The sequence below is a fragment of the Cariama cristata genome, unplaced genomic scaffold (assembly GCF_000690535.1).
Source record: "Cariama cristata isolate BGI_N322 unplaced genomic scaffold, ASM69053v1 scaffold15104, whole genome shotgun sequence".
Lineage (NCBI taxonomy): Eukaryota > Metazoa > Chordata > Aves > Cariamiformes > Cariamidae > Cariama > Cariama cristata.
Genome location: NW_009611369.1, coordinates 40,721 through 67,341, shown reverse-complemented (window position 1 = coordinate 67,341; position 26,621 = coordinate 40,721). Strand labels below are relative to the sequence as shown.

Sequence of the window (26,621 nt, the reverse complement as noted above, 5' to 3'; positions counted from 1 at the left end):
CAAGTTAGAGTATGACTTACAATGGTTTTTTTTCTTTCCTATAGCTTCACTGTCTTCTAATAAATTATATCTAATTTCATAGTAAATGGTTATTCAAGACTAGAAGTGGCAGCTTATTGGTACTTCTAAGTAAAAATGACTTTGGAGGTTATGACTGCATATTCTGCAGTTGGATGTTTCAGTGCTTCATTGCCTCTGTTCCTGTTGCAGGTGCATGTGACAGCATTGCAGCGATGAGTGGAATTTTAAAGAGGAAGTTTGAAGAAGTCGATGGCTCCTCACCTTGTTCCTCTGTGCGGGAATCAGATGATGACATTTCTAGCAGTGAAAGTGCTGACAGTGGTGATAGTGTCAATCCATCCACTTCTAATCATTTTACCCGTAAGTACTAAAGTTGTGTATCTAAAGAAGTCTTCCTGTTCCTCAAAATAAAATAAATTTTATGGTTTTATAAACATGATGATTTTAAATTGAACAGATGATAAAATGGGCTCTCTGTGGTGTTCAGTTTGTGGCTTGCTCAAAATGACTTAGCAAACTTGCACCCTTTTGCCTTCTTGTTAACTATGTAAAACTATTTGTCATTGTAAAAATTTGAAGTCACTTGGAAGCCCCCACCTGTTTGCTATTTGAATTATGTAGCTGTTTGTAGTTAACTTTGGGAGTTGTGCTTAAGATATTTCAAATCGATACTGTAGGGAAGGTGCTTTAGGTAAGTTTGTTTATTTTCCTTAGATAAGTGTAGTGCAGCTATCAGCTATCTGCAGTATTGTATTGGAGAGAACTGTCCAAAGAAAATAATAAACTTTCTTTTATTTGGAATTGAGGAACATTGTGTATGGGACACATTATTGCAATAGTTTCTATTCTTCAGGTAGGGGAGGGTATCTCTGTACCAGACAATGATTTTATGTACAGGTAAGAATTTGATTTTAAGTTAGCAAAGCTATGTGTGCAGCATATATATCTAGGAGTCTAGGAGGAATGAATGTATGGTTTATATTTGTAGGTTATGATACTTGTTTTAGGTGGTTATACTGTTTTAATAGTGAACTGCATGTTTTAAAAGCAGGGGTTTGCCTCATTCAACTCTGTTGCGTATAGATCTCCCCACTGGACTTCGTGGCTATAAAGCTGTTTTCTTAAGACTATGGGCCAAGCAGTAGGTGAGGCTCCTCATCACTACCCATGCACAATGTGATCCTTATAACTGTATGGTTTAGATTGTGCCTAGAAATCATGTTTGTAGAACATGATATGAATATTCGTATAGCCGTTCCATCTGCCAAATGCTGCTGTGCAGTTTGAGCTAGGGTTTGAATGTGGGGGTCTGAATCCTCTTTGCTCTAGCACAGAACACTCCTGTGCAAAGGGTTACGAAGGCACAACTTTTCAAATGTGTGTACATGTATCAATCTTGATACGGCATGTTACATTTAAGATGCGGTACTGGTAGGGGACCTGTTTTATTGAAATGCCACAAAGGAGTAAGTGACCCAGTAAATCTCTTTGGTAGTATTAAGAAATAGCTTGGTGACAATATTATCTGCATGCTGATCTTTTAACTTTTGCATCTGTTTACTGACTTAGATGATTATTAATTATAGACTGAAAGCACTCCTTTTACATCAGTCATTGCCACCAACGTGGAAGACAGCGATTTTATTGTGAATACACAGATAATACAAACAAGGCTTATAATTCAGAGGAGAAAGTTGGAAGTTGTAATACATGCGTGTAACAATAAGCTTTGATTGTAGTTGACACAATAAATAGTTTACTTTTTGAATAAAATCTATAAGGGGAAACTGTAGCATTTCAGTGTTATGATTCATGATCCATATAACAGATATTTGTGGCCAGTCTCGTAAATGTTTATCTGTGTGCACACTCATACATACATATATGGAAATTGTACGTATTACATTTTTTTAAATACATATATATATCAGTTGGTGGTACAGAAATAGAGTAAATTGTTTGCATGTGTACTTTAAAAAGTATTGTCTTTAGTATAGATGCAGCAGTCTGAATTCCAAGAAATCAATACAGAATAATCCCGGTATTCTAGAAGGCTGGTTTGGGAAGAAAATAATTGAACAGGTGGCCTTGGTGCTGCATTTGAATAGGCAAATCTCAAGGTCCTCAAGGAAAAGAGTTTTGGAGACTAATTTTGTGCCACTGGAACGTGGCATCTTTCAGTGTCTCACGATCTGCTTTGCTCTGCTGTAATGCAGTGTACTTGCAGGAGCTTGATAAAGATGATAATCAATTATTCATAAGAAAATAGAGAATGTTGATGCTCAGGTGAAGTATAGAATGGAAGGGTGAATTTATCCCTACCTAATTACTTGCATCTTGCATCCAGACTCTCTTCCAGTGTGCATCATTATTTTGAGGCTTTATCAAGGACACTCTATGTTGCATCTGATGGGGAAGTCAGATTTTGCTAATTTATTGTTAAAATGCTGGAAGTGAGATTTTTGCGCCTTCTTCTTCTTTCTTTAATATTAAAGTGTATCAGTTACTTATATGTTCACATAATCAACATCTATCAGTTGAGCAGTGTTAGAAAAATCGCTTAGCTAGCTTTAGGCACATCCGCTATATATAAGAGCAACTCTGCACTAAAAAGGTGAGTCTTGGTGATGGTGTACGATAGTAAAAGCTAGTATGTGTTTGCAATAAAATCAATCATATTTTTATTTAAAATAAAAGGAATAAAGATACTTGACAAATGCTGAAAGTTGTTTTTAACTTGATAACTGACTACCTTTAGAAAAAAAATGGGGGGTTTGTTGATTGGATTTTTATTTTGTTTTATTCTTCTCACATTTTCTTGAGTCTTCATATGCTTTGATTCTGGAAAGAATGTTTTAATTGGACAATTGGTGAAATTTTTATATGCGCAGGATTTGTTTTCGTTTAGGTTTGTGTCAGTTGGTTGACATCAGTAGTGTGTGTGATGTCGGATGCTCTTCAGGACAGGAGTGCTTTTCTTTGTATGTACTTAAGATTTTTCTTTTTTTTAACTTCTAGATTTTTTTTAAACAGCAATATTTGAAAAAACATATTTTGAGTTCTAGGAAGTGATAAAAAATGAACTGATCCTACAGAAGTACTTGACCCTGTCTTGTCAAAGCAGAATATATGGAAATTGTCAATGTTCATATCTCATGAATACAGGTGCTTACAGAGCTACTAAGTGATGCTCACTTGAAAACTACATGTAAAAATAACGAAACTGTTAACAGTGTACATTGAAAGGTGATTTATTCATTCTTTAAACACATTTATCTCCCAAAATAAAAGATAAGAATTTTCCTATGTTGAATATTTGAATCTGTACTTTTAAGGGCATATGGAAAGGAAGACTACTGTGAGACTTCTTCAGTAAACAGACTGAAAAGAGCCAATGCAGAAGAAAGGCTGGCCAGCTTCCTTACCTCCATTACATGCCTGAGTACCTCTTTGATGCAGGTTATCTTTCTAAGCCATTTCCTGGCACTTTATACCATTTTCTTTTCTGTTTTGTGAGACAGTGCCAGATCCTGTGTTCTGTCTTCCTTGTGGTCCATTTTCATATAAGGAAATTAGAAGTTCAGTATAAACTCTTTTACTGACTGGAAATGCGGGGGTTGTGGGTGACCTGTAATCGCCAACAAGATCTGTATGTTAATTCTTTAACTGAGCTTTTAAAAAAAGCCTAATGTGGCCCTCTGTCTTATTTTTCCTTTCTAATTGACCTGACAAGGAGATAATTTTTTAATCACTTGTAGCTACAGCTCTTTCAGTGCTTCAGGAAGGAGGCAGTTTGCATATAAATCTGTCTAGGATAGCTGATGCATCTCAGTATTTACACAACCCTTGAAACAATATGTATTGGGTCACATAAACAAGAACCTTTCAAATACCCTGCTCCATTAGCCTTAAGGTCAGTTCAACCTCCCACCTAAATGAGGCACACAGCAGCTGTGGATCATTCAGGTGGGGCAGAACCACCAGAAGATAGCTTTGATCTCAACAATTAACCCTGTAGTGTGATGGCAGAAAATAGGACTGAGGTGTCCCTAAGTGCTATCTGTTGTGACTACTACACACGAATAAGTACAGAGTTTCTTTAAAAATACATCTATTTAAACAAATCAAGACAGCAACAAAATAAATAAATAAATCCCTAGCCTAAGTTACAGGTGTCTTTTTCCAAGTCAGGAAACGAAATTACAGTCCCTAAAGCATAGACAACTATTACCAGGTTCATAACAAAAAATAGTTAAATCTAGTATTTTCTTGGTCAGATATGTGTGTATATACATCTGCACATTTTTAAATCTCTTATCAAATGGTGATGGAGTGCCTTCATTACCACTGGCAGATACAATCCCTACCGTCTTTTTTTACTTACTTTTCTCAGTCTGTTGAGGTCATCTCAGTTTAATTCAGCAGGCCATTAGTCACACCACAGATTTACCCTAATGGATGCTAAAGCATATTACTACTAACCAGTCCACATACCTGTCCCATTTCACAGACCCTCCTCCATATCAGAAACAGGGATTTTCATCTTCACGTAGCAGTCCAAGCATGCATATACAGTATTAGTCAGGACTAAGAGTATTTGTTCCCTTTTTCTCTAGAGGTATGTGGAATGCAGGGCGGGAGCACACCCAGTGCCATTTCAGCTCCTTTAAATTGCTCTGTTAAGCTAGGGCACCCCGCTGCTGTGTTTCATCAGCTCCACAGCAAGTTGTCTTTGGAATTGCCGTTCAGGACGTCAGTGCAACGCCCTGACAGTTCCTGGAGTTGTGCGTGCTGAGGGACACTGGGTTCCACGCTCCAGCTTGGGTGTGGGGGATTCTTCCTGCCTTGTGGAGGTACTTGCCCCCAAATGCTTCATCTATTTTTCTGATAAAGAAAAACATCCAAATTTAAGGTGAAAAATTGCATGCAATTGAAAGACCTGGGAAGACCTCTTCAAGTCCTGTCATTTGCACTTTGGTGCTGGGAAAAACTCCCAATACCACATTAATGAGAGAGGCATCTCTGAAGAAACATATTTTGAGGAGCTGCTGCTTTCCTCTGCCATTTCAACTTCAGTGTAGTGTAGCTGAAACTTTCAAAGTAATACCTTTATTGTAGAGGCTTCTCTTCTTCACCCACAGAGGCAGGTGGAATCTCCAGCACCAGCTCATCAGATAAGGTGATCTTCACCAACAGGAGGCAGAACCATCACACAGTCTAGTTGACATCCTCCTTCCATTATTTGTATCTTGCCATTAACTTTATCACTGTCATTAGCAAGGTTATCCTGCAGCCAGCTGTAATCATAAGTCCTGTCTTTCTGCTAATTAGGGTACTGTCTTTAAGAGTATTGGATGCCTTGGGTTCATTATGAATGTGGCTGGTCAGCAAGGGTTCTGAGAGAACCCTTTGGTCTCTTAATACTCTCACCATCTTTGGATTTTTACTGTTAAAGATAATGAGGAATTTGAAAATATAAATACATCCCCATTGCACTTCCTTCCATATGGCCTTAAAAGTACTGTTTGAATATTCTGGAGTCACTAACGTACTGAGATTGCCTCATCTATGTGGCTGTGCAGAACTTGGAAGAAGGTATCAAATCCTTAGGAAGGTCTAGTTTCTCATAAATTCTTTATGTGAAGGATAAAGTTTTCTTTCATGTGAGGTCGATGGCACAAGGCATTACCTAAGCTTTGAGCTTAAGCTGTGTGTTTAATTGTTGGTTAATGATAGAAATCTAAATGAGTTAGAAGTGGTGATGCTGGCTTATTATGGAAACACACTTAGAAGGTGTAGCTAAATGCAGACATTGTTCTTTCATGGCATCTTGCAATTATTTATATTGCCTGCAGCTAGGCTTGGAATTTCCTTGTTAATGAGGAATACGTTCTTATTATTTGTTGAATTATATCAACAAACAGGTTGAGAGATTCTTGGTTTTGGTTTTAAAGTCAGCCAGCTCATCTGGGCAGTAAAAACCAAGAAATGCAAAGAAATTCAGTAAATGTAGTGCAATGTCTTCGCTCAAATGCTCATACCGAGTGGCAGGGCAGGGTGTGCCATGACAGGATCTTGCCTGCTGTCTTTCGTCTGGAGTAACAGCTGTTGTAGAGGGAGTTTGTAAAAATGTAGAGAGGGGTTAGGAGGCAGGATCCCACAGGTTTTTAGAAGGATTTGTGCAACTAATTCTCATTTGGTATTTTTGAAAAGTTCTGTCCTATAAATTAGTGCGTTTCATATATCATACAGAGGGGCAGTTTTGGACTCACATGACATTTTTGTTGGTTTAGATAACATACAAACACAATTTTTTTTGTTGAAGATGTTTGTGACATATACGCAAAATATGTTTGCAAATGCAAAGTCACGGACAGCTGAATGGGTGGTTGTATTTGTATCAAATGGCTATTCACAGAAGTCACCCCCAGGATGGGACAAAGGATTGCCTGTAGTGTCTTAGGAGGGTTCAGCAAATACAGTTGTTATGCATGGGTGTTCGTGCAAGGATCCGTGGTAGCAGCTTTCCTCCTCACGCTGTTCGAGGCTGGGGCCAAGGTCAGAAATAATCATCTACAAAACAGCAGCTGGCATTTAGAGTAAATGGTGAGGCAGAGAGCAGTTAACCGTCTCCACTTCTCCCCAAAGGCTGATTATATTTGCAGAATGGAGAAACTGGACTAGTATGATGAATGTCACGGAAAAGCATTCTGGAGATAGAGGGTGCTGAGGAAGTAAACTTAAAACTTTCACGCAAGCTTTAGCAGTAAAATTCCAGCTTCTAGCATGCATCCTGAGAATTTAACATTTCTGTGAGATTTTAGATAAAACTTGACAGTAAGGTAAAAAGCTTAACTAAAGGACAAATGAAAAACCTCTCCTATCCATGTCAAACTTGTCTGTGAGCTAGTATTTTTCAAAAACCTCTTCAAATGTGACATAAATAAATCTAGCATTAGGCAAGCATTCCCGTTGAGCCCCGCCTGGGGGGTGAATTTAGCTTTGGCTTTACCCAAGAGGAAGGTACCGGAAGGAAGGAGCAGTGAAATGCTACTAGGGTAGGTGTTGCTGTTCCACAGCGTTGTCCCTGCCATGTCCAATTTCCACTACTCAGTTTACGCCGTTCTGAGTGTGCATTTCCCTTCAAGACTTCCAGCTTCGAATTTATTCAAGAAAATACCTCCCTGCCCTCAAGCCCACATGTTTCTTTTGGAGGGTATATTGTATATCACAGCATTTCCTCTTAATATGGATTTCCAGCATATAGGAAAAGCGTTGCATCATTAAGCACATAAAATTTGTAAATTTAGTGTATGGAGACTCTTGGAAAATATCTTTTAGGAGACCATGGGGTAGAAGGAGAGGTAGAAGCAATTTCTGGAATATGACCTTTTCCCAAGTTTTTGTTTTCTATGAAAATTGTGGGGTGAGCTGGCTTTTATAAGTGATGTTTTGACCTGGATTACTGTGATGGATTAGGCTTTGCTGTTCTGTGGTGTTAAACTTGATGAAACACTGCGTGGGAAAGTCAGGGAGCAGGTAGAGAATGGGGTTAATCCTTCTTGCCATAGTGGTTTATATGGCAGTAAAAGTATGTAAAAAGCAGACAAATGGGTAGCAGAGTATAAGAAAAGCAGCGTTTCCTCCAATCTAAGATAGAGCTTTAATCCAAAAAGCTGCTTCATACATGTTTTTTCCAGCCTTTTGAAATTTTCATGTGCCGAAGATATTTCTGCACTGGTGACCATGAATTGCTTTGCCCTCATTGATGCAAGAGTGCTAGTAATCTGCCGGGTAGCCATATGGTTCACGTTTATTTTAATGTGTCTTTGACATCAGGAGAATAGCTGAGACAGCAGAAGAAAATGCTTATGTCTTGGAGTTCAGCCAGAACTGAGATCATTTATGTTTTGTAATCAAAGAACTACCAGTTTTCTCAGTTAAAAATACTTGAAAAACATGATGGGCTTAAAATGTCATTCCTGTCAGGATTTTGTAAAATTAGGAAGCAGACTTTGCATTTCATAGACGAATACAGGTGCAGCGGGATCTCTTCCCAGGTGGGGAGTATTGGATTCTGGTTTGGTGGCTAAACGCGCAGATGGAAACGCTATGTCTTTCACAGGTCTCACGCTGTCCAGAGAGGAGAAGGAGGATGTTCAAAGGCGATCAAGAAGTGCAGCTGTATAGTGCATTGTATGTATGTGAGAGCAATTCAGGAAAACTTTGTTTCAATCTGCCAGCACTTTATTACTGTTGCTTACCTATTTCATCAGTTAGAATTTAGTCATATACAAATGAGGCTTGGATGATTCTCATAAGGATAGACTGGACTGCTAGCATAGATATTGATTTTCCCCATTGGAAAACTACTTTTCTTGGGATTTGGGAGTTGGATGGGCCCATGATGACATCAGTTACCAAGGCATAAGAAATATATTATGAATAAATATGATAAAACCTGAATTTTTCAAATGTGGAAAGAGTTGCGGGGGTTGTCTCTTTCATTTTTCACAAATTCACAAATAGGTAGATAATGGTTATTCTCAGGAGAGAGGGCAGAAAATACTTGAGAGCTTGAGGTGGAGAAGGAAGGGGCACCAGAAGCAGCTTCAGAACTTTATACCAGCTGTGGGAGGAGGCAGTGGCTGGGGATGTTGGGTGCAGGTGGCACCCACCGGTGTCTTCCCCCTACGCCTGTCTGGGCTCTGGGGACTTCTGAGCTTGGTTGGTTCCCATGGGTGGGAAGAGCTAGCAGATAAACAGCTCACCCCCACGTGCAGAGGTCAGTAGGAATCTCCTCTGCTTCTAACTTCCCATTCCGTGCTTCGAAAATACCTTGGTGTGAGGAAAGACAGGTGCATGATTTCAGAGAGCTGCTGATACATAGCTTTGAATAAACTGTGGGAAATAAGCTAGTAATAAAATTCTTCAGTCTCCCAAGAATACATAAAATGAAAAATAAATTTTATTTGCAATACAGAAGGGAAGTGCAAAAATCTTATAATTATGAGCCTGTTGGTAGGAATAAGGTGAGGCAACCATTATTTGAAACTGACTTAGCAGCAGGACTTGGTTTCTTCCATATACTAAGGAGACAGTCTCTAACTCTAGTGTTCTAGTTACATGAAGATACATTATGAAAATATTGACATTGATTTGTTATAAATCTTTGTATTGCTACATCTTTCTTCATCATTGTCTATTCACGTGTTCCTGTAGATGTATGTTTAAACTTTTCTGCCATATAAATTGCTTCATTCTCTTTTATTAACTATTGATGAACAAAGGCCCTTCTTTATTCTCGTAACTTCATGTGACTTTGGCTCTCATTTTTCTTTCTGCTTCTTTGTTGAGGAGTCTTTTTCCAAACCCAGAAAGTATTTCCTCACTTGCTGTGTTTGGTGACAGAATTCCGGCACAGATCAATGCTTTGTACGACATACTTTAGCCAGGATGAATCTGCCAGGGGAGTTTTATTGTCAAACCGCTGTTCATAATATTTGCCCTTCTTGCATTAATAGTCATTGTGACAGAAATTTATGCGACACAGCAGCCTAAGCGAGAGAGAACAGCAGCCATGGAAACTATTTTACAGAACAGTTTTATTTTTTAAAGCTATTGTTATTTTCATGATAGCGGTATTTTTTTTTTACATTGATACTTTCTTCAGTTTTGACTTTAAAGTTTTATTTTTAGAGTATCTTTGAAAAATGAGTTAGTGGAGCCTCCTGTTTCATGCAGACATATGGGACACTGTCTCTGGAAGAATCCATTTAACACACTTAATCCTGTAAGTTTAAAGAAAGAAACCTGAGGAACACTTAGACTTTCTGGTAAACCATCTTGTATGCCATTGCTGTTAGCCACTGGGTGATAAAAATTGTACTTTTTGTTTTGATAAAGGGTTACCATTTTAAATTGCAACCAGTTTAATAAGAATGATGGTAATAAAAGTTATGACTTAGTGTCCCAATGTAGGAGATGGTCCTCAATTATGTGTATAACTTCCCACGTATGGGAACAACCATAATGATGTTTGTGTGCTTATTCTATTTTTAATCTTTTGACAGTTGGTCTTCCCAAGCCTAGTTACCAAACAGGTTGGTAAGACAGCCTTAGAGTCAAGCCTTGCTCTGTGTAATTTGGAGGGATGGTGGTGTGTTTGGGGTGGTAATGTGCAAAAGAAGGTTGTCTTGAATTAGACAAAGCTTGTTTGAGTCAGTGTGCAGCCTTATGAATAAATTACTGAAATCTCAATCTCTTGAATGACTGCTGAACTATTGTCTCTATTTTGTATGATAGTCAATGACTGAAAAAGGACCTTACTGAAATACTGAAAACTGAAGGGCTATAATAAAAAAACTTGATATGTAGTATTTAGGCATTGTGCCATTCTGCAGGTCTGTGGCTCACCGTACAGGTGCTCTTAAATTTTGGAAACCTTAGAGATTCCTTGTATATTCAATAGCCAGAGAAGTGCATAACCCAGGAATTGTGCATAAAGAGAAATGGCAGAAATATCCTATGTAGTAATGAAATAAATTGTAACTGCTGTGGATGAAGAGAATTGTTATGAGGGAGAGAGGTTAATAACTGAGGAAAAAGTTGAATAAACGCATTCCTACTGTATATCTGTGCAGGCACATCATGAATAAAGATAGGAAAATGGTAAGCACAAAGAGCAGGTTGTGTTTCCAGGATGTGTTGACCATGCTTGGGTTAAACAATTGTTTTCTATTAAAAGTTTAATTCTTTTGGCCTCACCTTTAGGCAAATTGCCAGTTTTGCCCTAAATGATCTCTGGTGCCGATGACCTGTGCTGTGGCTGTTAGCTCCAGTCGAGTGCTGCACGGCCAGGGCTGTCCTGCACCCACATACAGCCCTGAATCTGGAGCAGCTGCTTTTGTATGGCAAGGACCTGATGAGTCTACAAGACTCCAAGAGGAGGCAGACCAATTGCAAGCAGGTTATTAACTTGGGCTCTGCTCTGCTCAACCCAGAAACTGAGCCACTCAAATGTGACATGCCAAAAATCAAAATTTCAGCAGTTGATATTATTTCAGATGAGGAATTCTGACAGTCCTCTTTGAAGATGCCTATGTCTGAAGACCTTGTTCGGATCTAGTGACATTTTCTGAAAGATAGTTCTGTAGCAGTAATTATATTCTTAACAGTATCATCCTTACCCCGATAGTTGATATATTTTATGCATTTCAGTACATATGTACCTGTCAAAAATATTTAATTCCATATAATCTTGAAACACGGAACTAAGAATTCTATTAATTGTTTAAATACATGAGAATGGATAATTTTTTTCCTTCCATGGAATTTATCAGACTTGTAGTATATGAATATGTTAAAGATCATGTGATCCATAGGATAGTTTTAGGTGATGATGAATAGTCCTGTTCCCTCTGGCATCCTCACTTGCCGTGAACTGCTAAACCCAAGATGTTGGCGTTAATTTTCAAAAACCACCTTCTAGTTCCTGTTGATGGTGTATGTCCAGCAGCTGCTAAAACCCCACATCTTTGCCTAGCAGATTCTGCCTGGGGTCAGTATCACCTTTTTTTGCGCAGAACAGATGATAGTGGCATCTACTGGTATCACTTGTTACACAGGCAGATGGCATGTAAATACTTTTTTGAGACTGGCTAAGTGAGGAAGCTGTTACTAGATATTTTCTGGAAAAGTGGGGTGTTTATATTCTCTGTGGATTAATAGTTAGGTTACGAGATTTTGCTTCCCTGTAAAACCTTTGAAACTGACTCCAGAGAGGCATGCAAGCATTGCACAATCCGCATCCCTCATTCTGAAAGGAGCTTACTAATTGATTAATTTTAGTAAATTTTGTCTGGACATATGTTCATGCTTTCCAATATATCAGAAAATACGTATTTTGTATGCCCTTCTGCTCTGTCTTGAGTTAAGCAGTGTCCTTAGCAGTAATTACGACTGATTTGAACGTACTTTTTAAGGTACAGTGCATGCAAAGTAACGTATGCCCCAGACTCTTCATAAGACGATTTGAGAATCTGAGTTCTGGTTGGCTTGAAACAAAAGAACTGAATGAGTTATAGGGCATTTTGTCCCTGATGTTGGAAAACGTTCAACATTGCCATTCAATATCTAATAATATTTTCTGAGATCACATTAAAGCAGCAGTCTGCTCAGAGATTTTAGGACGTATGCTAGAGCAAGAACATAGTGCCTTTGCGGTGCTGACTGTGCTTCCTTTCGTGTCCTTGGTTACTGAGGTGGTTGCAATTCTCAAGCCCCCTCACATCTCTAATCTATGCTTTTGGGTAATCAAATAAAATCCTGTAATCTTTTGCAGTTCCTGCCCGATCTGTTCTTGTAAACAACATTCTCATAAATATTAATATATTCTGACTACTTCCTAGGAGTAACATAGGAGAGATGACTATAGAGTTACTCACAGAGCCTTAGCTCTTCCTTTTCATGAGCTCTTGGGTGAGACAGCGGCAAATACAAAAGACAGGGTGTGTTTCAGAAAAAAATAATCACATATAATCTGAGGGTTCTGAATGTTTACATGCTTGTTTACTTACACAGATTATCATGTAATTTATCTGACTCAGAACTATAACATTAACATATAAAACCGTGAACTTTAATGACATTTACAACAAATGTGCGTTAGCGCTCACACTGTCTTCAATGCAGTTGTATAGTGCTGGATTTATAGTGCTGGTGGTGTTGCAGTTACATTTTCTTGAAGTTCAGCTTAATTCTATTTTTGGTTTTGTTTCAGTTTTTGTGTCTTTGGGGTTTTTTTCAGTTTTTGTCAGTGGTACTTAAAAAAAACCCAAACAAACAACTTTGATGGTGTGGCATTGATAATTTAATTACTAAAAGTGGTAGGAACTACAAAAAAGCTGAAGAAATGCCTTAATGGGTTCTTTTAAGACAGTTCATGACAACTACAGTCTTACTGAGAGAGGCTGCTGACCAAACCTTTAGGCATAAACATACAGCAATGTATGAATTTCATGTTCTAAATTTTGACAGCACACACATGGGCACCCCCACCCATCCTCTAAAGTCCACATAATGGAAAAGCTCATTCATGTAATCTAGTTTTTATCGTAGATTACATTCTTTTTTTTCATCTGGAAGTAATTAGATTGCAGAGTCTTCTGTCTAGCTTCATTTAGCTATTAATTTTAGTGTGTAGCATGTGAATAAAACTTAAGGTTGATTTCTTTCTGTATAGAAAGTAGTATGAAAGTAGTATCTTGTCCATAAAGAGATTGACAGACTTAAAAAAATGGAAGCACTTTTATTGCAACATTTGGTATTCCTGCCAGTAAGCAGCCATGTCAGGAGTTCCATAGCTAAGGTCTAAAAGAAATTACTGTAAACATAGACCTTATGTGGTAGATACTGAAGTTTACAAATGAAGATTCAAAGGCATTCACTGTTTGTTTGATTTACAGGTGCAATTACCTTCTATTTCCTCGTGAAGAATATACTTTTTTTTTTTCCAAGATTAACCTTCTATCTTTTCTTTCCTTTAATATTTTACTATAGTTTTATCTCTGATTCCGTTTGTGGCTGGTTGTTATACTTTGTAAAAAATCAGCTTACCCTTCAGTAGCTGTCAACAGTTCTTCTGAAATACAGGCAAGGTTCAGTTGAGATCCAAATAACATCAATACTGTTATATCAGAAATTGGACACATCCCAGAACGGTTTAGATGCCTCCTTCAGCAGAAGCAGGATTTCTTTAATACGCACTTCCCTGTGTGTAAGAGCATATAGGCAGTGAGTTATTTGCTTTCATGCTAAGTTGAAAGAGAATGTCACAGTATCAAAACTCTAGAAGTCTTCCAAACTCTAGAAGTTTGGTTTTATTAAAAATAGTTTGGTTTTGAAACTATGGCATATATGAAAAAGAACAGTACATTAAACCAATATTTAATATCATGCAAAATTGACACACCCCTATCTACTAGTCTCTTCTAACAAAATAACCCTCTTCCCCCACTAAAAACTTTCTATAAATATGTTTGACAGGCTCTGTTGATATCAGATTTGCTTAAACTTGGATGTAAGTTTAAACATGCTTAATGTAACAGAATTTGTCTTTTGATTCCTCTGTGTACATCCTACACCTTTTTTGGAACACCCTTCACTGAGAGCATGTAAGTGAATATAGGACCTAAGCTTATTTATCTGTTTTGTATTTATAACCTAACATAGCTGCAGCATATCTGAAGTAGTGCATGTTATTTATATAATAAACCATACTTTTAGCTGCTTCTTGGTATTTAGGAAAAATAACACTATTTCAATATTTCACTGAGCCCCAAATAGTTTTATGATTATGTCAGTAGGGCATACTGTCTGTAATTTGGTTAGAGGACTGTATTTTCTAATATACTTGTTTTTCATATAGTTAGGTAGATTATGCTATTTTTTGGACTGAATTACTTCGTGTAGAATTTTGGGGCTTATACATTTGTGGTGATTAACATTTCACTGTGTAACAATATTAGAGAATGAGCTATGTTTTAACTGTGACAATGAGCCGGACCTGTTACGAAACCAAGGCTGAAGGCCAAGTGCTGCCAGTCTCTAGAGGCGATGCAATTTTAGATTAGCAGTGTACATCATGTTGCTCTTACTGCTTTTACAGAATGGTTCCAAGTCTTTCAAGAGTGGTCAGGCACCTTTTAAATCATTTTACTGCCTGAATTCTGGCAGTTAGGTCTCTTATTCACACCTGTCCAGTTTGTCGCCTGTAAACTGCGAAACAATGACTTATTATCAACATTCTCAAGATCCTATGGCCATTTTGCATAAAATCAAACGAATCAGGCTGCTCACCTTAAAAATCAAGGAGTGTCTCTTTCTCTAACGTTTGTGGGTTGTTTTTTTTTTTTCCTCTCTCTAAAGGCTCACCACTGTTACCAGTGAGAAACAATAGTTCCATATTGTTGGAAGGAGTTACTAAATGTCTGTAGAAAAAAGAACAATATTTAACAGTTAAAATTTGGCATTTGTTTTTAAACAAATCCATTTCATATGATACTGCATATGTGTATAAGAAAAACTGAGCACAAGTGTGAGGGGAATCAGAAAAGAATTAGAAAAGATAGATTTAATTTTTTGTCAAAATTCTACCCATTAGAATATATATATGCACACACGTGTATTCAGTGGATGGCAGCAGAAAGAAGGATAAAGGTAAAGAAAAAAGAAATGGATCTGATTGTTAATCAGCATTATTCCTCTGTTATTTTGTGATAATGATGGTATGATTTTCTGAGACAGTCTGAAACACTAAACATACTTAATAGTTTTTCTAACACTAATTTATCACATTTTAGATTATGAGAGAGAGGAATCTTTTCTGCCAATGTGATGCGGTGCTTTAAACATGTAGTTACAGATCTCTACAGCTAAGCCTTGCTGACAAAAGGGTAACAGTGTATATAGAGACCTGTGAGAGACTGGATCTGCTGCTCTCCTCACTGCTGTCATATGCCGTGTTTTGTTCACAGGGGTTTGAAGAGGAGCAAGTTAGTGGATCACTGTCTTTGAGGTGACACTGTGAAAGAATTTCCTTTTGCTGGGGTTTATTTGCTTCCTTGGTAAATGGTTAAAACATTTTTACAATGCTATGGTAAAACACAACTGTCCTGGCCAAGAATTTCTGTTCTGAAGTAGACAATAGTGTTCATGATTGTAGCAGTTTGTAATAGCTTACAGGTTTGCATGATATTTGTAAATATTTCTGTTATCTCCTGATTTAGACTGCATACCTTGGAACTTTAGTGTGTACATAGTCAGGTATTGTAAAGGCAAATGGAACTACAGAAGTGATGAATTTGCTCTATGAGTGCCAAGTTATCATTCATACTGTAATCTGCATCTATTCTAGCTTCTTCAATCCTGAAGAGAGAGAAGCGGAAGAGAACAAAAAATGTCCATTTTAACTGTGTTACTGTGTATTACTTCACGAGAAGGCAAGGCTTCACCAGTGTTCCCAGCCAAGGGGGAAGCACACTGGGAATGTCCACTCGCCACAACAGTGTGCGCCAATACACGCTTGGAGAGTTTGCGATGGAACAGGAGAGGCTTCACCGAGAGATGTTAAGAGAGCACCTAAGGGAGGAAAAACTCAATTCTCTAAAATTAAAGGTAAAAATTGTTCAGGACTTTGATCCCTGTCTTATTTATTTAAATGAGCAGTGTCAGAGCTCTCTGAGCCCAATGTGTGTGTTAAAACAATTTCCTTTCTATCAACTCCATTTCAATCAAAACAATGGCTTGTTTAAAAATTTTTTTTGTTTTACTGAAGACATATTTTTGTTCGATACTACTAAGTGCTGTTGCAGCTCTTACTGATGTGTGCCTCAAAGTGCTTTACAGAGGGGTGGTTGTTTACTCCCTGTTTTCTACAGAGAGGAAAACAAAGGCAGAGAGTGGTGGAAGTTAGCCTTGAACAGGGTGTCCAGCAGAAGTCTGGAAGTGCCAGGAAGAGAACAAGTCTTCTGAGCCCTTGCATGGTGTCCTATTAGACAAGGGAGTGGAAACATCATAAGTACAGAAAGTGGAACAGCTTATTTTCTTGGCCAACTTGAGCAAATTTGGCAAAAAGTAAGAAACAGTAATAGTAAAAATGTTTTCTTTTTTCAGTGTATTAATTTATAGGATCATGCGTCTTTAATATTTCACCAAAGGATGTCTGTGTTAAAGAAGAAATATGTCAGTCACATTAAGTGGCTGTATCAGTTTAGCTGGTCAGAACAAATCTTGGGTACAGTTTTGAAGCTGTCTTTTTAAATATAGCATAGGAGAGGAAAGAAACAGTGTGTTTGAGTAAAGGAGAATAGAGAAGGGGATTATGTTCTTGGAAGTGTTCCTTCTCCCTTTTTAAAACTGGTGGCAGAATGTCTGATTTTCTTATAGTTTTGTAGTGGATGAAACACTCCTTGTGTAATGGCTCATGTTTTGTGTATTTTGGGCTCTTTCTCAGGTGAATCCTATAATTATAAGTCAACAATATTTAGAGTTGTAACTGAACTGGTGTGCTCCATAGCCCCGTCTTTTGTGATACTATGTCTGTTTCAGATACTGCTACAGTTGTCCAGTTTAGGTGTCCAGTTGACACCCTCCAAGTTTAAGAAATGCCTTTCAGCATTATTCACATAGAACTCATGAATATAGTTCATTCTGTGTCTGAGCTCCTGAAGAAGTGTGTATGACCCTTACTATTGTAATTACTTTTTTCAGTCTCCCAATAGTTTTTTATTTGAATAGCTAAATAATTCTTAAATAGTTCATAAAATTTGAACTGTCATAATGAAAACAAACAAAAATCACACAGGACAAAGGCAAATTAAAGACGGATATTTGGACAGGTTGGAAACCAAAGCCTAGAGTGTTAGTGACTTGCCACTAGATAGAGATGCTACCTCTAAACATCTCACATGACAGGATCTTCAGAGCATCAAGTGTGAATTGGGCTGTGTCAGTGTAGCCAGTGACTCTGTAGAGCCGTTGGCTGACTTCCAGGAATAAGCTCAAAGGGAGGAAGCCCCAGTGGAGTGAGTGAAGAATAGTAAGGCATGCAAATGTTTCCCTTTTCCGTTTCTTTTTATAGCTAGAAAGTAAATCAAGGAAAATCAGAGATCCAATCTAAAGATTGGATGAGGCCTTTTAACCTTCATCTGTATGGAGCAGAGCTTGGCTCTTTGTGGTTTCATAATTCTCCTCTTGGCTGGGATGGATCTCCTTTCTTCGTTAACTTACTTCACTCCAGCCCGCTCTTTTTTTGAGACACTTTCAAATACAACATGTTCTTCCATCTCCCCGGTCACTTGTTTGAGTGGAAGATAATCTTTACGGTGACTCTTAAGTTCCTGCAAAATCTCTTTATAAGTATTCAGTGATTAAGGAGAGCCTGATTTGCATTCCTCCCTCTGTCCTAATGTTAATTATTTCCTTTTACCAAATATAAAAGTCCTTTCCTCTACATTTAATTCAGCAGTGGTGGGATTCTTTCTTCATTGATCCTCAGCAGTTGATGTGGGAATAGTTTACTAGCGTATTCCGAGACTGGTAAGCTGACTCCAAAGTTTCAATGCAAATATTTAGAAATTGTGGTTAGGTCTTCAGAATCCTGAGTGTGGCTTAAAAATGGTAACATCTTACTAGTGTTAAATCTTTTACTAGATTAAAATATTTCTCTTTACTCTAGAACATATATAAAAACATAGGGAACAGAAAACTTCTTTTTTGAACTGGTCCATTAAACTCAGCTTAGTTGCATCCCTGATTATACACTTAAGGTAAAAAAACCAAAAACAACAACAGAAACCCCCCAGGCTTTCCCTCCCAAAAGCAAATCCAGGACTCACTGAATTAGTGATGAGTCACTGTAAAGCACTGAGCTTATTTTCTTTGCTTAGGACAACTGGGCCTTGCTGATTTCCCATTATAGAGATGGAAGAGCTGCTTGGTCATTCACATGGTTTCTAAATGAACACCAAAAGGAATAGCAGGAGCATTCTAAGGTGACAATGACAGCAATTATGATCTTTAATGAAAATGTACTAATCAGGATTTGCATCAAAATTACTGTACATCTGCACAGAAAAATGAAGAAAATGAGAAAATTAAGTAGGGCAAAGTTTGCTCAAGAAGGTTTTTCTGTTTGAAAACCATTATGCAAACAGAAAGTAACATTTTCAATGTGGCTTTTAATTTCAGTTTCCCTGTTTTTTGTTAATTTTTTGCATTAGATGAGAATATGCAAGTCTATAGGTGGAAAGCATTCTCTGTTGTAGAATTTGTTGGAAAAAAAATAGGGGAATGTATTGAAATTGAATCTCCATCATATGAGGTACTTCTAATATTTTACTTGCTAAAAGTGAAGAACCAAATAAGAAACTTCTCTTAATTAAAAGCACATAAAGACTTTAAAATGATCTTCAAGTCACTTTAGCCATTTAGCACCAGCACTGTGTTGTAAACACTGCTGACAGTGGTATAAACACTTGTTAGCAGCAGAGTATGAAAATTCTAATGGCAATCTGGACATAAAAGCCTTCTTGTCAAGATGAAAGGTACAAGGTAGGCTTTATGTTAAGAGGTTGTCATTTGAGAAAACATTATGAGTAAGCACAGTAAATTAGCTGGGATAGTCCTTACTGTTTACTCATAATGTCTTCTCAAATTAAGATCTATTAAAATGATTAGCATGACCCTAGTGATGTTAAGGCTCCTGGGCCTGTGGACACAGTTGGTTTCCTTTGTGGGAAATTGGGAGGAATAATTTCCATCTAGGGCAGGCAAAGGTGTCTAACCTAAATTTTTCACGTTTTACAGAGCTGAAGTGAATTTCACCCAAAGGCTTCACATACTCATTGGCCCTTTCCTTGTTCTGTTGTTATGACATTAACGTTTAGCTTTATGAGAGAAATTTTATCCAGCTACATATCAAGTTTAATTCAGATGAGCAGTATTATGGCAATCAAGAGAACTTAATGTTCCCCTGAAGTTCTGTATTGGAAAAGGTATTTGATGGTTCTTGATAATCTTCCTTCCTCTGTAGTTACCCAGTTACTTGTTTGAGAAATGTTTGAATCTTTCATTTCATTAATTCATTTGTTCTTTGTGTGACAAAGTTGAGGGAAAAAAAAATAAAATAATCAGAGGAGACAACAAGGAAGTCGTCCAGCAAAGGAGTCATGAGCTAAGGTGCTTTGAAATGGCAAAGTGCTGTCTAATCCCACCTGTTGTGCAGGCATTCGACTTTACAGCCTGCAGGATGCATACAGGGTTCGGGATGTGGCTGGAGTCTGTTCCTTAATGCCCTACTGCTGTGTAGCAAAGCAGTTGAGATTTGCAGGAGGAGTAGAAATACTTGAGAGGTTTGGTATGGTTCTATAGGTGCCTTTGTAAGCTGAACAGTTACCGCATTCACCTCGTGGGTAAGAGCCCTGAAACTTAATTTTTATTAAATAGTAATTCAATAAAATACTAAAATAATTACAGAAGCAGGGATTAGAATTCTTCCCCTTCTTTAGTTTCAAACTTAAATTCTGATAGGCAATTAAATTTAACAGTGATCTGCTTAAGGAGTGGTTTGAGCCTTGTGTATTTAAAACTACAGAAATCTCTATTCTTAGGTAGGTCATTCTCCTATTCTATAAAAAAGAAAAGAAAGCAAAGAAACATAAATACACTGTACTTGGTTGTACCTAGCTAACAAAAAAATGAAAAATGTAAGAAAAATCAAGGATGCCATTCTGGGTTGGAACATTCAGGCTGAGTTGCACTTACAGTGGAGTATTCCCTCTCAGTAGCTTCAGGCAGCTAAATCAAGATGCATTTAATTACTCTCTGGATTTACCTGTCTTTCACTGTAGATTATACAGAAAAAGGATGACTTCTAATGTTGTCTTTCCTACCTTACTGAACTAATACGTTGAAATACCTGGTTTAAATAATCTCTCCATTGCCCCAGGGTCAGGCAGAACTGATTAGGGAGCTATTACTCCCTCTTTTCCTAGCTACTGTAAAGTGAAATGAATAATAGAAAATAGAGTAAGAAAACAATCTGAAGGAAGTTTGAGAGGACATTTTGAAAATGGCTGCATTTAAGAAGAAGAACGAACCAGAAATATATGCACGTAAAGGGATTTGAATGTTATAGGGATAACAGACATGGTAAATAAACTGAAACATGAAATAAAATGAGGGCACTAAACTCCGAAGGCTGCAGTTACAGAGAAAGACTGAGAATACATTGAAAAAAAAAAAGAAACAATAATGCCTTTAAAGCGGAATTGTGGAAGTGGTAGAACACCTCTGCATGAACTAAATATGATGCTGAATTGCTAAGAAGGGATGATTACTGATGTCAGGAGAATTTTTTCTTTGTGCAATGTAATGTGTGCACGTACATTGTATGTAAGGACTACCAGCCGTGACACTGAGCCTGTTCTTCAAAGGGAAGAGTCAAGTCAGAAATAATTAGGGGCTTTTTTTTTTCTGTGATTGTCTTACACAGTTGTTGTAAACAAAAAACTACAATTACAAAAAAAGAGGAAGCAGTCAGTAGGAATTCACCATTGAGTAATTCAATAATGCCATAAATTGACAGTTACAATCCAAAAGATTGTGGAAAGGACAAACTGTTAACATAAATGGGAAAATGAAACAGTTGGGAATATAATAAAAGCAGAAATAGTGGAACGGGTAAGATTCAGGACTGCTTTCTTACACATAAGAAGCATAGCTAGATGGAGATGACAGGATTTAGTAGCAGAAAAATGAGGAGTTACCTTTACAGTGATAATTGTTAAATGTCTAAACATTGAAATGCACAAGAAGCAGGCAACAGTAGTTATGACTTCAGTATTTTATCTGTATTTAAAACTAGTGTCTAAAAATTCATTTGGCATAACAGGCCAAGCTGAAATTTTCTGCAAGTAAATAAGGCAAAAATGGCCATTTTTCTATGGGTAAGAAACATTCAAATTACATTCACTGGGGGCTATTTTTCTGATGCCCATGGTGAAACTGTTAATGCAAATGAGACTTGAGACTTCACTAGTGTATAATTATCACACAGTTGCACCATGTTTTTTTCACAGAAGTATGAGACCAGGTGCTCGGCTAGTGTAATTCAGCAACCTCATCAATTGAGAACATTACATAGAGCAGGTGAACATTGGGAATGTTTGTTTGTTCTTCCATTTTAAGCAAAATTATTTCATAGAACAATAATAATAGAAAAAGGTTTTATTATATGGCAAAATAAATCATATAACTGCACTTGCTTCACATTCGCTATGCAGTATGATGCTCAATCTGAGTAATTTGAGATTGAGAAAATACATTTTTTGTAGTGAATGTCATAATCTCTCTGAACTTTGTTTTAACATTTGATATTCTTTTGATTCTCAAGCAATTTTCTCTGTAGAAGAACTTTTGTAAACCCCGTAGTTGTGTTATCTGGCAGATATAACCAGTGTACTATACCATGGATGGGAAAATTAACCTTCCTTCAGTGCAGTAATTTTTTTTCTTTTCTCCTTGAATATATGTACCCCTTTCTATATGAGGTGAGTTATAGGAGTACAGTACAGAAGTATGCTATCTTATGAAAGTGACACTGGATGTTTGTGCTCGATGCTTATGGCCATTTCATTTTGAAACAATTTTTGAAAGGTTTGGGAGCTAGACTATACATAGGTAATAATATAGTGCCAGGACACTTGTATCTACAGAGACTCAAAAATTTATATCCCTAGGAAAGGAGCACAAATCCTCTAAAAACTTTTCTCAAGATCCTCCACAAGAGCTTAACAACTTATTTCTTTTCTTCTAAGTTTATTCATTCATTAACTGCCTAAGTACTTCATTCACCAATCCAGATTATTCTAAAATCTATGACAGCACAAAGCTAAATGCGTTATTTTCAGGACCAAAGAGGACTAGAAAGAACTTCAGAAGAGCTATATGCATCAGCATTATGAAATAAATGTGAAGTAATATAGATAGAAAGGGGCAAAATTAAGTGACTGCCAGGCTTAAAATTGTCAACTCAAGAAGCAAATATAAGCATCTGCCCAAACAATTAAGTGGAAATACTGCTTTGTGACCCCAGCTGTGCAAACATCAAACAACATGTCAGGCTAAAGAGAAATAGGATAGCAAATAGTACATAAATCACACCATTTTACAAATCCGTGATGCATTGTAATCTGAAACAGTGTTGGTAGTATAATTACTATCTCGAAAGGGATATCGAGGAATTTCAAAGAGCCTAGAGACAGGAACTAGAATCAATTTAAGGGTTCAAAAATTATCTTGTGAAACAGTGTAGATGCCTGAAGTCTGAATAATCCCCAGAAAGTCAACCAAGTCTGCTGGGGCCTGACAGAAAAAAAGGACTTGATAATTTTTTATTTTCCAGTGCCCAGAGTACTTTTAGTTATGAATAGTTGAAGGGGCACCAGCTCTATTCTAAAAAGAGACAAGTTGTCTCCCTTGTTTCTCTGCTGTGGTGAAGTAACCATGTCTTTGCCCTGCCTAAGGCTGCCAGTTTTGGTGTGCGGCTGTGCTTGCTTCTCCTTGTGTGTATAGAATTTAAAGTTGCCCATAAAAGTTAAAATCCTAGAATTCGAGAATAGAACTTTAGAAAGACATGAGATCTGGCAAACAATGACAAATTATAAAGGACATAAAGAACAGATAAGAAATTAGAAACTTAGGAAAAAATTAGCTTCATGACAAACATGAAACTAAAAATGTGTATTTAATTCACGTGTTAAATGTGAAAGAACTGCCTTCTCACCCCATCTGTAAACAGATTCTGGAACTTGCTGGCAGTCATGCAACTTTTTTACATATAGCTTTCCACATTGATAATGCATTACACATATTTACATCTATGAAACACACACATATATATATATATATGCGTGAGTATAGTTTAAGGACTTTGTTAATTGTTCTCTGAAACAGATGACAAAGAATGGTACAGTGGAATCTGAAGAGGCTAATACGCTGACACTGGATGACATTTCTGATGATGATATTGATCTAGATAACACTGAAGTAGATGAATACTTCTTTCTACAACCCCTGCCGACAAAAAAGCGAAGGGCATTGCTGCGAGCTTCTGGAGTGAAGAAAATTGATGTGGAAGAAAAACACGAGCTGCGGGCCATCCGCCTGTCCAGAGAGGATTGTGGCTGTGACTGCCGTGTGTTCTGTGATCCAGAAACTTGCACTTGCAGTCTTGCAGGCATAAAATGTCAGGTAAATGTCTATATTCTTGTCGTTATTTAACTATCAAGGGGAGGGGTGTGCGTGTGCATGCACACATATGTACTTTTTGTTGTTCAAGTTATAACTACTGGAAATTGATTATTAGGTGATATCACTTGTGGATCTCAAACCAGTTTTAAGGCCCAGATTTAAGAGTATATAGTGTGCGTGACAAACAATCTCCTTGAACATCTTCATTTATTTTATGATTACTTTAGGCAGATAGATTGTTTAGATGATGGTGGAGTTTTTTTGTTCTTGTACAAATATTCTGCTCCTCATATTTCTCTTTGGCCTTTATCTAAATAGGCAGATGCAGACAACAGAAGAATCAGTAGCCTGCAGATTTCAGAAGGGATATTACCTTTTATTTTAGAGACAATGCACATACTGTCCAAATCTGAATTATAGTCTAAACTCAATGGGAAACAATAAATGACTCTCTGTGGTACCATCCTTTATTTAACTTGCATGATACTTAAAATGCATCCATGGTAAATTTGCATGTAGGCAATAAAAAAAAAATCTGCTAATGTAGCAGGTAGTTTTGCCTCTGCAGACTGAAAAGGTATTTTGTATTGTACATTTAGGTAGTGTCCTATGTACAGCTGTAAGTGTCACAAAATGTTCCCTAAAAGATGTTTCCACTAATTCTCCTGAGTTGCTGTTGTGCAGCTGAGTTGATTTCTTCCCTGAATGTACTTTTCTTCATCTCTCAAATCCAAGCTAAACTTGCTATTTTAAATAATATATTCTCTATGCTGTTCTTGTTTTCATCTTTAACTATGGGAAAGATGTACTAGATCGTGTTATATGGTTCTCCTCTGCATCAAATTTGATGTTTAGGTATTACAATGTAGATGAAAATCATAGACCTTAAGCTATTTAATCGAACAATCCAACATGTGGAATCAGTCACGTTTTTTAGAAATTTAAGATGACTATTATGAGATGTATCAGTTCTGCCCACAGTCTGTTGAGCTTGCTTACAATATTACATCTACAATTGACTGGAATGTCTTTTAAAATATACTTTTTTTTTATTCCTGCTTTCTGTGATCAGGTGTCTCCACTGGCATCTTTATAAAGCTTTTTATATATAATTTATTTTGTTTCAATAGGCTTCTAGTTTCCATGATTTTTGCCAAATTTTAAGACTGTTTCTGGTAATGCTTTTGCCTGGATTTAAGCACAACATGGAGTAAAGCTATAGCAGATCCAGAAATAGAAAAGCTACCTATTTTTTGTTACGCTGTGTAATGCTTTCACCTATGGAAGAGAAGCATATTTTTCCTACTCTGCAACATCGTTGCACGTACGAGTCCCTTACTGTTCCTATCAGCAGCGCTAAATTCCAGGGCTAACTCTGAATTATTGTTAGCTTCGAGTATTCTTACAAGTACTTCTCAAGGTGAATCCCAATTCACTGTTGTATTTCTCTAGGCTGTCTAGGTTCTTATGCTACGTGTTGTTAATCTCTATTCTTTTTTTTAAAAGGTGGATCGTATGTCTTTTCCATGCGGTTGCACTAAAGAAGGGTGTAGCAATACAGCAGGTAGAATTGAATTTAACCCTATCCGTGTACGGACTCACTTTTTGCACACAATAATGAAACTTGAATTGGAGAAAAATAGAGAGCAGCAAGTTCCAGCACTAAATGGCTGCCACAGCGAGATAAGTGCACACACTAGTTCTATGAGTCCCGGACCCCATCCGGTTGAATATTCAATTGCAGAAAATTTTGAGATTGAAACCGAACCTCCGGCTGCAGTTATGCATTCTCAGTCAGCGGAGGACTTGGACTGCCCAGGGGAAGAGGAGGAAGAGGAAGATGGGAGTAGCTTTTGTAGTGGAGTTACAGATTCTAGCACACAGAGTTTAGCCCCTAGTGAATCAGATAACACACACGAGGAAGATGAGGAGGAAGATGAGGAGGAAGAAAAAGCCGATGATTTTGTAGAAAGCATGGGCTCCCATGCTGATATGGTGCCTCTTCCTTCTGTCCTTTGCTACTCTGATGGAACTGCTGTGCATGAAAACCACTCTAAAAATGCCTCATACTATACTAACTCTTCAAATCTGTATTACCAAATAGAGAACCACGTTGCTGGCACTGCTAACCAGATCGGTGAAACTTATTCAGAAAGGGACGCTGTCAAGAACGGTAGTCTTTCTCTGGTGCCTTACAACATGACTTCAGAACAGTTTGTTGACTACACACGGCAATCAGAGGAAACTTTTAGCAGCCCTCATTACCCTTCTGCAAACCCCTCAGTGATTGTTTGCTGCTCATCTTCTGAAGGTGATAGCAGTGCTCCATGTAACAGCTTATACAGTGAGCATAGGCCAAGTCACCCTCAAGTGGAATTTCACTCATACTTGAAAGGTCCTTCTCAAGATGGCTTTGTTTCAGCTTTGAATGGCGACAGTCATGTACAAGAGCACCCTGCTGAGAATTCACTAAACCTCCCAGAAAAGAGCAGACTGCACGAAGAGTGCATCAAATCACCAGTGGTAGAGACGGTACCCGTTTAATATTAAAATTATTCTAGGACTGACTTCCTGTATTAAAATGCACTCACATTGGATTTCCTAGAATCTTACTTTTTTAAGAGGTAAACAACACTTGGACTATAGGCAATGTTCCAGACACATTTTGTTTTCTCAAGCTACACTAGCAGTGGTATTGCACAAAAACAGTTCATGTAAAGAGTTAAATAAAAAATAATCAAACTGTCTTTTGATAAAAATAAAAAGTGTAAGTAAAAAACACACCC

At 37.4% G+C, this 26,621-nt stretch overlaps 1 protein-coding gene across 1 annotated transcript; it reads left to right on the top strand.

The window, feature by feature from the left end:
* Positions 1-233: 233 nt before the first annotated feature.
* Positions 234-26,379, top strand: CSRNP3 (cysteine-serine-rich nuclear protein 3). Its single transcript, XM_009698230.1, has 4 exons — positions 234-381; positions 15,938-16,197; positions 23,539-23,835; positions 25,342-26,379. The coding sequence occupies exons 1-4, from the start codon at positions 234-236 to the stop codon at positions 26,377-26,379; spliced, it is 1,743 nt and encodes a 580-aa protein (XP_009696532.1).
* Positions 26,380-26,621: the final 242 nt, after the last annotated feature.